At 59.7% G+C, this 14,372-nt stretch overlaps 1 protein-coding gene across 1 annotated transcript; it reads right to left on the reverse strand.

Annotated features, from left to right (window-relative positions):
• Window positions 1–1,162: 1,162 nt before the first annotated feature.
• On the reverse strand, window positions 1,163–10,386 carry LOC140656135 (solute carrier family 2, facilitated glucose transporter member 5-like). Its single transcript, XM_072871469.1, has 13 exons — window positions 10,288–10,386; window positions 8,736–8,879; window positions 7,556–7,654; window positions 6,908–7,068; window positions 6,664–6,788; window positions 6,245–6,390; window positions 6,032–6,164; window positions 5,478–5,665; window positions 5,238–5,348; window positions 3,925–4,026; window positions 3,330–3,405; window positions 1,655–1,782; window positions 1,163–1,420 (listed from the first exon to the last, which is right to left on the reverse strand). The coding sequence occupies exons 1-13, from the start codon at window positions 10,384–10,386 to the stop codon at window positions 1,181–1,183; spliced, it is 1,752 nt and encodes a 583-aa protein (XP_072727570.1). The 3' UTR covers window positions 1,163–1,180.
• Between the last annotated feature and the right edge of the window lie 3,986 nt (window positions 10,387–14,372).

Raw genomic sequence — 14,372 nt, forward strand, 5'->3', positions numbered from 1 at the left:
ACCACGAGCATCAAACATGCAAGCCATGGGCCCATCACAGAGTGGGGAGGTGGAAAAAAGAGGGATAAATTATCTGCAAAAAAATAAATCATGTCTGTGTTGGCACTAGAGGGTTTTGACCACACAGCCCTCCCCACCACCCAGCTTTTACCTCTTACCAGAGCAAAATACTCTAGTTTCCCTGCAAACGGCAGCTCTCCGAAGGTCTGCTGGTCTGAGAGCCCCCGACCCCATGATGTTCATGGGAGCTGCTGTGAGGGTCCTGGGCCATGCGGGTGCTGTGCCCACAGCAGTCCCAGGAAATGGGGTAGCCCCCACCACAGCATCCAGGGCAGAGATGTGGGAGAGGTTGTGCTTGGAGAGCACCCTGGGGACACAGCAATTCATGGGGTGCAGCAAGGGGATGTGGGTACACCTGGGACCCCTTTGTCCTCAGCAGAGTTTGGGAGGGTGCAGGTGTCCCACAGGAGCACTCTCTGCAGGACTAGCATGCAGGGCTGGGCAGTGAGGGGCTGCCAGCAGGTCGGGGAGGGGGCCATGGTGGCTCGATGGTCACCCCCAGCCCTGAGCTGCTCCATGTCCTTTCTGCAACTCAGCCTGTGTTTGCATGACCAACGTGGAGTGAGATGCAAGAGCCTGGGAGCCACCCTGACCACCCATCCTAGGAAATGTGGGGTGACTCTGACCTTCCCAGCCAGGCACAGCAGGGAGGGGGACAAGCCCCCCATCCCATCCTGCTGCTCCCCACTGCTCCCCAGCACTGGGGAAGCACCCACCTGTGCCAGCATGCTCCAGCTTGCTGCTGTCCCAGGTTGCACTTGCCAGACACCAGCTCTGGAGGCAATGCTCTTTATTAAACACCTTGTGCAGGCAGCTCTGTGGCAAGCCCGTGTGCCCAGCAGTGATGTGAACCCCCCGCCCCTAGGAGGTCTCCCTGTCTGTGGTAGGACATCTCTTCCAGCATGGGGATGAGGCGCAGCGGTCGGCGCAGCCCTGGCACATCATCGGAGCTCATCCTGGCCGCAGGCTGCAGTGTGGTGAGATGTCCTGGGAGACGCAGAGCTGATCGAGTCTGAGCAAACTGGCCCTCACTTCCCTCCCCAGTCCCGAGCCTCCTCCACCACCCCCGTCCCCCACAGCCCACCCAGGGGAGGGACCACAGTGGGAGGCAGGGGACAGGTCAGGGCAGGCTGGAGCCTGAGCCCTCCAGGGAGCTGCTCTCCAAGGCCCCGTAGCCATCGAGCTTCCTCATCCTGATGAGGTGGGCTGGGATGGAGAAGAAGGAGCGGCGGGTGGCAAAGATGTGGCTGATCTCCATGAAGGTTTTGTTCTTGGTCTCAGGGACAACAAGGTAGACGTACAGGGCTACCAGCAGGCAGACGCCGCAGAAAACCAGGTAGCAAAAGGCACCGGCTGACATCTGGGGACAACGAGAGAGCAGGGACGGGGCAGAGAGCCAGGCACCCCCGCGCTGGGCATGGCACAAGGCAGCACCCCCTCCTGTCACCCTTCCCTGGGCTGGCTCCAGCCGGCACTGAGCTGAGCCAGCAGCACAGGCATCCCTTGGGTTAAGCCTGGCTTGGCACCCTGTCCTGGGGGAGCAGCAGGGCCGTGTCCATCCCCTCCTCCTCCCACAGCCCCTCCAGACCGGTACCTGCAAGAAGGGGAAGACGAAGCCGACAGTGAAGTTGCAGAGCCAGTTGAGGGACCCCCCGACAACGTAGGCAGCTGGGCGGTGTGACTGCGTGAAGAGCTCGGCTGTCATCAGGAAGGGGACGCCAGCTGTGGAGGGAGGGGACAGATCGAGGGTACGGGGGACAGGCATACCTTAGGCACCCCTGGGGTCAAGAGGTCCTGCCCATCTCAGTCCTGTGGCCAAAGGGCTGGAGCCCAGCAAGACCCACGGGTCAAAGTGGTGGTGCTGGGAGGGCTGGAGGAGTAGGGGAGCGTGGGGATGGGTGGACCAGCGTCCTGCCCTTGGTCTCCCTTTGGGATCCATCTCGGTGGGTGGGTGATGCCCCCCTGACATACCATAGTTGCACCTTGCTGGGTGCTGAGGCCAATTTCACAAGTTACTTGATTGGAAAGTTTCAGACTGAGTCAATATCAAGGTAGAACATTTCATCTGGATCCTCATTTTGCAATAATTTGCCTAAATGCTGATATATCAAATCTCATATAGACCACAGGCATAGAGAAATGTGTTCCTGGCACCCTACATAACACCCTTCCCAGCCTCCCTTGATCAAAATGGTTTAGAAAATTTCCTTCTATCAATTAGCTAAAGGCTTGGATGCTGTGTCTGATTTAGGCAGGAAAGAAGCAACCACATTTCCAAGCATTGGAATTTCCCACAGGACACAGAAATGCCATTTTCCAGCTGGCTTTTCCCATGTTCGGTGAAAAAAACCCAGAATGACTGAAGATGATTGCCCAAGCCAACCTGGCTACTAAAAACTGGACATGGGTTGTGGCTACTTCTTCTGTGGCTAGTCCTTCTCCTGGAAGGACTCAGCCCCTCCTGCCATGTGTCACTGAGCCGGCAGCCCTGGCTCCCCGGACTGTCCCTTTGCTGGAGGGCAGGGTCGGGGGTCCAGCGCACATCCCGGGGCACACGGGGATCTGGCAGGGGACTGTATTTGACATGGTGACATGCCCAGGGTCCCACTGCCTGGGACAGAGCTGACTGGACCTCTTTACAAAAGATGCTCCCAGGGAAAACATAAACCCAAAAAAAGTGCTAAGAAGTGAGGGAGGAGTGGAGCCCCTGACGGACTCTTACTCACAGCTTGCCCAGAAAAGAGATATATATTTTTTTTGTTTTAAAACTCCTATTCATCATTGTTTGTGAACAATGAGCCATTAAAATCCTAATTAAAGATGTAATTACAGTGAATAAAGTCTGGGCTGAGGATGAATTATAGATCCGTTAACAGCTCTGCTAATACATCAACTGGGTAAACCAGTCCAGGTTTCACTCCTCGCTGTTCAAGCCCGCTCTCGCGCCTGCGCTTGGTTAAGGGCAGGACGATGCTCACCAGCCGCACCGTGACGGGAGCTGGTGACACCTCCAGCAGGGCCTGGGGAGGGCTGCCAGGGCTTTCTCCCCGCTTGGTCCGGGAGCAGGGGCGAGGAGGAGGTGGAGCGTCCCCCAGGGATGCATGGGGCTGGAGGGGGTCTCGCTCATGGGGTGCAGCATGATAAACCAGGGCCTGGCTGTGGAGAAGGGGCCAGAGCGCCGGTCTTGCCCCCTGCTTGCAAACTCCGCTGCTTCCGCGGGCCCCCATCCCTGCCTCACCGCCCCCCGCTCCCGCCGGCCCCAGACCCACCTGGTCCCATGCAGAAGCCAGCGATGATGCCGACCACACAGGCGACACTGATGTAGCGCATCCAGGGCAGGGCGGTCTGTGGGGGGACACGGGGCTGGGGGATGCTGCCGGGGGGGGGACCCCAAGCTTTGCACCCAGTGTCCCTGGGACAGGGCTTCACACCTGTCCCTCGGCTCAGCGGCAGCCGTCAGGGACGGTGGCCAGGCAGTATGCGTGGGGCAAAGCTGGAGAGATTTGGCCTGGGCGAAGCTCAGCTGCTCGTGATGCTGAGACGTCCCCAGAGCTGCGGGAGCATCCCCCGGGAGCAGGCAGCTGAGGAAGGACCCTGCAGACCTCTCCACCTCCCTGGCATTTCACAGCTGCCTCCCTGGGGACAATTATTTCTGCAGAAAAGCTACCAGAAGTGTCAGGATTTTTCCTACATGGATTTGAGGGTTTTTTGTTGCTTGGAAAGAGCCGGCTCACCTCTCATTTCCATACCCGCTCCCTCCCCTCTTCATCCCATCTCTTCATCACCCAGCCCTCATTAAGGGGCCCAGTGCTCCAGCCCCAGTCATGTCAGTGGCCGGGGCGGGTGGCAGTGGCAGGACCCTACCTGCAGCAGCATGGAGACGGTGATGCCGGCCAAGCAGATGCCCATGGCGCAGAAGCCAGTGATGATGAGGGGCCGCCGGCCCAGCTTCTCAATGGTGAAGCACTGCCGAGGGAGAGCAGAGACTGACAGGGTGGTGGGGAGCTCCCCACCAGGACGGGGGCACCCCCTGAACCCCAGATCCAGCTGCAGGTGGGAGGATGCTCCCAGTGGCATCTGGGGATTGGGGGTAGCCCCAGCTCAGAGCTCCAGGGTTGGGTCCGGGGGATGGGAAGAGCCAGGACTCCAGGGTCCCAGGGTGACCATGCATCGGGTGGCAGCGGGGTCCTGCAGAGCCCCATTAGGGTGCAGGGTCGGGGCTGGCTGGGGTGACCCCACGGCCGCATTCCCACCGGCGCCGAGCGGAGGTGCTGGGCTGGGCACAGGGTGTTTGGGGGGCAGCGGGCAGAGGAGGCAGGGTGCGGGCAGGCAGCGTGGCGGTGGCTGGAGCAGGCAGGGTATTGACAGCAGAACAAATGCCTGTAATTTTATAACCAATCTCGGCAAGTCCATTGGGGGCCGTTTGTGGGGCTGCTCCCAAGCAATCCGGCTGCGCGATGGGCGGCTGCCGGGGGGCTGGGGCAGCCCCACAACCAGGGCAGGGGAGAAGTGAAGAAGGGGGCAGGGGGGTGACCAGGGGGCCCCACTCTGCCGTGGGTTGAGATATGGGGAGAGGGGAACAGCCCCCCACTCAGTCCCAGTTTTCTGGGAGCAGCCACCCCCCATCCATCTCTCTAATTGTCAGGGAGCGGATTTAGTGCCGGGTGGCTCAGGCTGGCCCCGGGTGACACTCACAGATGGGACGAGGGCCATAAATCTGCCTGGCCCAGTGCTAACTCTCCAGCTAAATGAGGCCTGGCTGGGGGGGCCGGAGCTGCTAGCCTGGGGCCAGGCCGGTGCTTGGCTGGGGGGGCAGATGGGGACACGTGGCTCTGCTAACAGACTGACAATGAAATCGGGAGCCAGAAGGAACCGCTTAGCCCCCTCCATCACTTCCAACTTGCTCTTTGCCTGGCGTCTCCCCCCCAGCCTCCCTGCTACCCACTTACCCCAAAGTTCTCCCACCCCTCCTAGATGTGACACTATAAATTGAGCCCCTCTCATCCTATCTCCCCACCCCATTTCCCTGCCAAACCCTCTGCCCCCCAGCAAAGGGGTTGTGCTGTGGCACAGACGGCACTTGAGGTCCACCCAGTCCCCCCGTTTGATGGTGCTGGGAGCTGGCAACAAGGCTCTGGCAGTGAGGGGCTGCATCCATCTGTCCATCCAACACGCACCCCAATCAGCCCTGCAACAACTTCAATGGCGCCAGTGCCCACGATGGCGTAGGGGATCTGGGACACGGAGATCCCGGCGTTCTTGAAGATGATGTTGGTGTAAAACCAGATCTGCCAAGGAGGGGACTTAGTGTGAGCCGGGGGGACGGAGCTGTGGTGCACTTGAGGAAAGGAGTTGCCAGGTCTCAGCTCAGCTTCTGCAGAGCCAGGTCCCAGCGGGGAGGACCTCCCAGGGCTTACAGCATCGATCCCCGAGAGCTGCATGCCAGCGTTCACCACCACCACTGAGAGGGTTTGCCAGCGGACGGAGCGGTCTCGCAGCAGCTGCCAGACGGAGACCATCTCCATGGAGGAGAGCAACCGCTGCTCCTCCTTCATCTCCTCGATCACGTCCTGCACATCAGGTGTCCCCAGGAACCGGTGCAGTGCTGTGGGGAGAGAGGGGGTCACGGGCATGCGCACCCCATCGCACGGTGGATGCTTGTAGGTATGGCACAGGGCACGGGCAGGGGCTTGGCTCTGCCCTGGCTCAGCCTCCCCACGGGGGACCTCCCTGACCCATGGGACTGAGCATCTATAGGAACTGGGGAGATGCCTCACACCATGGTGATGGGCACCATGGAAATGCTACAGCACAACTGGGTGGGAGAGAAGGGCTGAAACATAAGGAGTACGGAGGGCTGTCAGGTCTGGGTATGGAAGGATGCTGTGAAGACGCACCTTGGTCTTGGGAGACCTTGGGCTAGCACCCAGCACCTCCCAGAGCCAATCCTCACCACAGGACACCCCCTCACCCTCAGTGGCCCCACAGATGTCATTCCTCTCTATCAGCAGGTACCGCGGGCTCTCGGGGAAGCAATGCAGCAGGAGCAGCTGGAGGGAGGCGGGAATGACCACCACCGACAGGAAAAGGGGCCAGAACCTGTCCTGAGAGGAGTCAAAATGGGACGTGTCACGGGGAGGGCAGAGCAGGGTCCAGCACGTGTGGGCTGGGGTATTGTGCTCACCTTGCCCAGCAGCTCCGGGAGGCCCAGGACCTGCGCAAAGAAAACCCCCAGGCAGATGAAGATGCTGGGCATGAGACTCAGGAAACCCCGCAGGTTCTTGGGGGCGATTTCTCCCAGGTAGAGGGGCACCACGCTGAGACAGATACCTGGGGGGGACAGGAGGGACCGGGATGGGAGAGGCAGCGGGGAGAAGGGTGATGAGCCAGACCCTCGGTGCATCTCCTCCCATGCCCAGCACCATCCACAGTGGGGACCCCATGGCCAGGGAGGTGGGCCTGTCTGCCCCATGGAGACCCCCACCGCAGAGCCTGTGGCCATGAGGAATATGAAGTCTTCCCCAGCCCCCTGGGAATGGGCTGTAGGGGACCGAGTCATGAGGAAGGGGCCGTGCAGAGCCCCATAGCCCAGACAGCACCTACCTGAGTGGAGCCCTGTGATGGAGCGGCCAACAATCACCATCTCAGGGGATCCCAGCTCCCGGCTGAAGCCCATGAAGCCACCAGCCAGGAGGACGAGGAGAGCGCTGCGGCTCAGCGCACCATTCCTAGCAGGGCACAAGCAGCAGGGCAGCCCCTCCGGCCCATCCCATCCCATCCCATCCCATCCCATCCCATCCCATCCCATCCCATCCCTCGACCACCCTGTCCCATGCCACCCCCTTACCTGCCATACCGCTCCACCAGTACCCCCACCAGCAAGGAGCCCACCAGCCCGCCCAGGGCAAAGATGGAGACGGTCAGGGAGTAGAGGAGGGTCAGGGGGCCAGCGGCCAGCCCGTGCCCGTACCGCTGGGACCATGTGGCATTGTAGAAAGCCTTTATGTGCTGTGGGGCAGAGACACACACATGGGCACCAAATGTGTTGGGAGAAAGGGGAAGACAAGGGAAGACAGGCCCTGTAGGGAAAATGCCATGGGTTTAACTACATGGCAGGAGATGCAGAGCAGAATGAGACTGGGGATGACTGGGATGTGCTGGTCTGGTTGCTCAGCCAGCCAGCCGGCTCAGCTAGCACCAGAGGGGTTTAAGGACAACTTAGAGATGCCACAGGCAGAGCTGGAGTGAGAGCAAGGAGGTTGTGGGGAGATTTCCCCAGCCCCTGCCTTCCAGGGGGACCAGTTTGGGGGGGTACAAGAACACAGGCTCCCATGTCCCTCCCACGGCATCCCTCTCCTTGGACTGTGCTCTGTGAGCAACTGCCCAAGGGAAATGCCAGCATTTTGATGCGGGCTGCCAGGTAGTGTTTCCTCCCCCTCCCAAGGAGGGATGCAGAGCCCTTCCCCTGCTCCCGGAGAGGCTGGCCCTCCCTTACCACTGCTGGCGAGTTCACCACAGCCAGGTTGTAGCCATAGAGCATGGAGGAGCCGAAGGACACCAGGAGAGTGACTGACAGCAGGGGGAAGGTGAGGTGCTGGGAGAGAGGAGGAGGGATCAGCACAGCCCCGGCCAGCAAAGCTGGGGCCCAAGGTCACACATGGCATAAGCCGTGTTGGGTCACTGCCCCTTTTCTAGTAGGGATGTCCCTGTCCCAGAGCAAAGACCCCAACGTGACAGAGCACTGTGCTGAGCACTGCTTCATGCCACCACTCAGCACCCAGCCCGGCCAGTCCGGCTTCCCCGTGGCTGGTCTCATGGCTGCAGCGTGAGGCTTTACCCTGGCAGTGGCCCAGCTCAGGCTGCTTGTCCCGGCTCCAGGCCAAAGCACCCCTGCCCCAGGGCTGGGAGCGGGCAGTGGGGAGAAAGGGGCAGGCGGAGGAGGGAGAGACACCCGTCCACCCCCATAGATGGGGGCACCCCAATGGCACTGCTGCGAGCTGCCCTGTGCACACCTCCCTGCCTGGGAGGCCCAGAGCTGGTGAAAGGTGCAGCTCCTCACGGCGGGTCCCAGCCCCCCCAAACACCACACGCACCCACCTCCTACACCCTTGCCCCCACCAGTGCCTCCATCACCTGCTCCGGCTGCAAGGGGGGACCTTGCTGTGGGGAGCCCATGGCTGCAAAGGGACACCCTGCAGCCCCGACCCAGCCCGGGGGGGGTTGAGACAAGCCCACCCCGGGATCGGGGTGCCCAGCAGGATCCAAGATGCATTCAGGGCACCCCCACCCCCCCCAGCCGCAGGGGCACCCCTGGGTGCTGCACCCGGCTGTCTCCCCGGGAGCAATAAGCATCCCACGGCCCCACAGCGACAGGGCTGTAGTAGGGTGCGGGGTGAGTCTGCGTCCCCAGGGAGCAGCCCCACGTCCCAGCACCCAGACCTCAGCCCTGCAGCAGGGAGCGCACCCCGGCCCTCCCCGCAGCCCCCCCAGCACGGTAGCCAGATCCGTAGCACCCAGCAGCTCCCGGCTCACGCACAGCAAATCCCCCCTAATCCCACCAGGAATCCCGAGCCGGGAAAGGGTGGGGGGGTGTCAGGCCAGGTGCTGGGCGGGTACACCGTGGGGCAGACGGGGAGAGGGGACGGGGCAGCCCGCCCAGCCCGTAGGGAGCTCACCCCAGAGATGTCCCCGCCGGGCTGCGGGGTCCCTTTCCCGACCGTCGGGGCGAGGCTGCAGCCGGAGCGGGGGGAGGGAGGAGGAGAAGGGCGGGAGGAAGGCAGCTCCGGTCCAGCGGCCTGGCTCGTCTCTCCCATTTTTAGCTGTAAGAAGGAGGGGGAGAGGGAAGGGAAGGGAAGGGAAGGGAAGGGAAGGGAAGGGAAGGCAAGGCAAGGCAAGGCAAGGCAAGGGAAGGGAAGGGAAGGGAAGGGAAGGGAAGGCAAGGGAAGGCAAGGCAAGGCAAGGGAAGGCAAGGCAAGGCAAGGGAAGGCAAGGCAAGGCAAGGGAAGGCAAGGCAAGGCAAGGCAAGGCAAGGCAAGGCAAGGGAAGGCAAGGGAAGGCAAGGGAAGGCAAGGGAAGGCAAGGCAAGGCAAGGCAAGGCAAGGGAAGGCAAGGCAAGGCAAGGGAAGGGAAGGCAAGGCAGGGCAGGGCAAGGCAAGGCAAGGCAAGGCAGCCTGGGTGCCCCCGGGGCTCATTGGAGGCGCGTGAGCGGCCGGAGGAGGAGTCCGGGGGCCTTCCCCCTCGCCGGGGGGGCGGGCAGAGGCAGAGGCAGGGGCAGGGGCAGGGGCAGGGGCAGAGACAGGGGCAGAGGCGGGGGCAGGCCGGCACCTCCGGGCTGCCCAGCTCGCTGAGGGGCCATGGCCAGGCCTGGGGACAGCGGGACCACCGATGTGATGCTCTGCCACCGTTGAGAGCCCCCTCCAAAGGGGGCTGGCCCCGGGCACGGTAAGCAGGGCAGCATCCCTGCATCACCCCCGAGGCTGGGGGCGAAGGGGCGGCCCCACATCACCCAACAGCCCCAACACACCCCGGCCCCTCTCCCACCCTGACAGAAGTGTGGGGCAGATGTGCCCCATCCTCTGCGACTCGGGTGGGAGGGCTGGTACCCACCCGGCCGTGGCTCAGGGCAGCTGCCTTCCCCGGACACGGAGGGGCACAGCCCCCAGCCCCAGAGAGGAGAGACTCGGCTCACGGCAGCTCAGAGGAATCCAATTTTGCTTCGGCCAGGAACTGCCTCCCCTGCTGCTAATGAAGTGCCTTTAATTAGCAGCCTAATAGCAAGCTCTTAATTTGCCGAACAGCCAGTTGAAAGGATGGGGACCCCACTAAGCCACGGCTGGCAACAGCTCCAAGGGCTTAAAAGGGACAGGCCCCGGCTGGCTGGCCCCACCTCGGGAGGGGTCCCGCGGGGACGGGGGCGGAGGAGCAGGGCTGGGAGAGCCCCGTGGGCACGGGCACCTCTGGGCCTGCCGTGCCCAGCCCCAGCCAGGCTGTCTCGGGTGAGGGAGAGCCCGGGCGCCTCGTCCTCCCACACGGGATGCTCCAGCTTCCATCTCCTCCCTCCTCATGAGCCTCCAGCTCTCCCTGAAAGCACCGCGCCCTCTCCCCCAGCCATGAGCCCTTCCCAGCCTGCCGGCGTTCAGCTTTTCCCAGGGCAGGCACCTGCTCAAGAGCTCCTATGTCTTGCTCAGACTCAGTTTCTCCATGTCTCGATCGGGGCATTGCCTTTACCTTCATGCAGGTATGCTGGGCGGCTGCAGAGACCTCGGTGACAGGGCCATGGTGGGGAGAGACCTGCAGGGAGCCACAGTCCTTCGGGTATGGTCCCATTTCGCTCCCAGAGCAGCAGGATGAAGATCCATTTATTGGACATGCCCATGGGTGAGATGACCCGGCAGGAGGAGGACATGCAGCCTGCAGGTACCAGCCATGCCCAAAGCACTTGCAGTGCTGCAGAGCAGCCTGAAACACCCCCAGAACTCACCCCAAGCCCTGTGCTAAGACAGGGAAAGCAGCAAACCCAGGATAGGACAATAAGCCAGGCCATGCTGTGTGCCACAGCCGTGCTCCCACTCCGGTCATCCAGGTACGTGGCTTGTCTCTGGGATCAGCAGCTAGAGGGTTAAATGTGTCCAGTCCAGTGGTCTCTGCCACAGGGAGAGGAGGAAACAGCAGCAGCCATCTCCCCCCCATCCTGAGCCATCCCAGCAAGTACCCACCTAAAAAACCTCCTGGAGCCTCCCAGCCCCTCTTGCACTGAAGTCCTTACCTGTCCCCAAGCCCAGTGCTCTGCCCCACAGCCACAGCCCCCCTCCAGCCACACAGCCTGATGCTGGGGACTGAGCAGGGACATCCTCAGGATGGTGCTCCAAGCCAGGGGGTGGCTGCTGCCTTGATTTAGGGGGTAAATCTGGGTTACTGCCACTGATTCCCAGCAGCGACAAGGATGCCGGGAGCAGAGGTTTAGCAGCAGATATACAGGTGAGAAACACGTGCTGAGGGAGGAAGGAGGAGGAGGAGGAAAGCCTGGGGTGCCAATTAAGGGCCACCAGGGAGCTGGGTTAATTGGAGACACTCCTGTGACCTGACCCGGTGACGGTGGCACATGATAAGACAGGGACGAGCACCGGCGAGAAAAACCCGCTGTTCCGTGCTGCAAGGGAGCTCGTCTCCACAATTTACAGGCGTCCTTGTTACTTCCCTGCCTCTGTGCAAGGACTCCCTGGCTAAAACACCCTCCTTGGCGGGGAAAGCAGCTGTGAGCCCACAAACCATCCTCATTCCCTCCCACTTTAACTCCTGGGAGCGCCCGTCCCACTCTTGCCTTGCTGCTGCCCTGGTCCCCAGACGCAGCACTGGGGCTGTCCCTGTCTCAGCATTTCACACCGTGGGATGCTCACACACCTCCTCTCCTCGAGGCATTGCACACACAGCGCCTAGGGCACGCAAAGAAACCCAGGACTGGGAGAGGCAGAGCAGCAAGAAGAGCTGGTCCCAGCACGCATCCTGCACAGAGCGGTGGCATTTGCCAAGGCCAGGAGGACGGAGATGCTGTTGGGAACCCCGTGCTCTCCTGAGGGCTTCCCCTGAGCTGACGGCATGGTGCTGTGCAGGGTCCCAGCAGAGCCCAGCTGCCCATGGTGTGGGCAGAGGCAGGATCCATCCTGCCCCAAGGAGCTTGTGTGGAGGGGAAGGACAGAGCCAGCCCGGCTGCAATGGCAGAGCGCCTGGTGCCTCCTGCCTCTCTGCCCAGCTCCCCAGGGCCAGGCACTGGCAGCCATGAGCCAGCCATGCAGGACCCCACACCAAAGACATAAAACACTCACAAAAAAATGGTATTTTTTTGAGGATTTCTACGGGACTGGGGAATGCAGCAGCAGGGAAGATGCACTGTGAGAGTCCGCCCCCTTTTCCAAGATGAGCTGGAAATCCCTGGGGGAGGTCATGGTGTTCAGTGGTGCCTCTTGGTGTTTGCCCAGCACCATCTAGTCCAAAACAGAACAAAGTCCACGAGGAAGCAATAAGTGTCTCAAATAAATGTAGGTGAAAAGATGCATTGCTTAGCAGCCACCAACCTCTTTCCCTGCGCTGGAGGAGAGGGAACTTGGCAGCACAGGCACAGCAGGCAGAGCTGCTCACAGACATCGCCGCAGCTTGAAAGGTCAGAGCAGTTTGCTGGTGCTGCCCTTTCGGAGTTGACACAGCAGAAACGGAGATGTTCCGGCAGCCCCCCTGTCTTGCTGCCCCCTTGGAGGAGAAGCCCTCATTGATCTGCCTTCGTAAATGCCAGAAGGGTGCTTTGGGCATGGGACATGGAGTTTTGGACAGCTGCGTCATGTTAACCAGGGGCTCGAGTTTTCTGCAAACGGCAGTGGCCTCCAGAAGAAACTCAGCAGTGTCCCTAGTGAAAGCACTGCTCAGGCTGCTGTCTCTGCCTTGTTGCACTGGAAACCCCATCCGACTCCACTCTCCAGCTGCAGGAAGGCTATTTACCTGTACAGGTAAGGCCTTTTCAAGCCCAGGTTTTCCTGGTCATATTCCTTATTGAACTTCAGTGGTCCCTGGCAGATCAGCCTCACAGCTCAGCAACCTCCCTGCTGGTTTGGAGATTTCTAGCTGCTCCTACCAGCCAGGTGCATGTCAGCAAAGCACTTAGGAGACAAAGCTCAGGATGGGACGATAACACTGGTGAGAAACAAAAAGAGCATCCCTTGGGGATATAATGAATATGTGTTCAGGCTCTCTTAGGGCAAAGCAAAGTGGCTGGTACTCACACACATGCACTGCCAGGAGCTTGCTAGAAGAGCATCATGTCCCTGTCCATCAGATGTCCTCAGCTGTTCTCACCAAGGAAGGATCAGGCAGCAAAGGGGACAGGCTGAGACCTCAGATTTCTGCAGCCCGTTAGTGGGTTACACTAGATTTGCATGGAATAGTTGGCAGAAGCAGAATCTTATTTTCCTCTGCTAGTCTTCTCCTCCAGCAGCGCAGGTGCTTTCCTCCTGGGACAGTGTCCTGGGCAGGGTGTGCATTGGCTGTGAAGCAACTTGAGCACTTGGAAAAGAGAAATCTTTGCAGGCACAGCTATACAGACAGAGCACCAGGCTCTCAAGCCCAGGAGCGGCATCTTATTCCCACCAAACGTTGAATCATTTCCACACCCTCCTGGGCGCTGACAGGTCTGCCATTGCACAAGGGGAGCTCCGCCGCACACAGCCTTTGAACAAACGGGGCCAGGACGCTGCCAGAGGCAGAGTCCATACCCCGGGGCTGCCAGGACAGCGGGACAGCTCGCCCGCAGAAATCAATGGCAGCACTAGAGCATTTCTATCTGCTCAGGGCTTTGGTTTCCCCAGCCACGCTGCATCCTCTGCTAAGAGCTCGCCATCCTAACCCTCTTCAAACCAACGCAGCACCACCCAAGCGCTGAATTAATCCTAAACATTTTTGTAAGAATTACGTTAATTCTAGCCTAGCGGGTCTAAACTGGCCAATTTCCTTTCCAAAAACTAGCTTACTATACCCTTGAATGCATGTATATAATATAATAATTAAAAAAAAACCAACAGAAGATTTCATTTTAAAGCTGTAGGTTGATCAAATGCTGTTAATTTGAAGCTATGGTTAACATTACTTTCCTCCTTCATTTGAAGTGGAAATAAGGCACACATTTTTAAACAGAAAGGGTAATTAACCACTGAATCTATTTAAGATAAGCTGTCTGGTGTTCATTCTTTTCCAGTGGAAATTTACAATTGAGATTGCTTTTCTTTCTCAAAGACTCTCTTTAGTACTTGAGTTTTTGGATCCAACGCCAGAATTCCTGGGAGAAGTTTTCCAGCCTGTGCCCTCCAGCACAGCACTGCCCCAGTCCTAGAAATCTGGAATAAATATTCTGATCCTCATCTTTAAACATCAAGAATAAGGGGAAGGACTAGCTAAGGAATGACTAGAAATAACTCACAAGGAGAACCTGTTTCACGTAGGACTGAGTAGTATGTGTGTTGTTCGGGTACCCACAGAGACCCAGGACTTTGAGTACGAAAGGTAAGGGGTCTCATTTGTGTGTGCTGGCAGTCACAGGCTGTTTAATTCAAGTTGCATCCTGCATTACAGACCGATCCGAAACAATGGGTGAAGCCTGTCACTGCAATTCCTCTTCCAAATCTATTATCCGATGGGAGGAGAGCAGGGAGGGAACTGAACAGGTTAAAGTGGTGTAAATATATATATAAAAAACCCCAAACCCTTGCCAAACAAAGCACGCGGCTGCTGGGAACCCTGTCACAAGGAGAGACAGGGATTGGAAGTGACGG

The sequence above is a fragment of the Ciconia boyciana genome, chromosome 8 (genome assembly GCF_034638445.1).
Source record: "Ciconia boyciana chromosome 8, ASM3463844v1, whole genome shotgun sequence".
Classification (NCBI taxonomy): Eukaryota; Metazoa; Chordata; class Aves; order Ciconiiformes; family Ciconiidae; genus Ciconia; species Ciconia boyciana.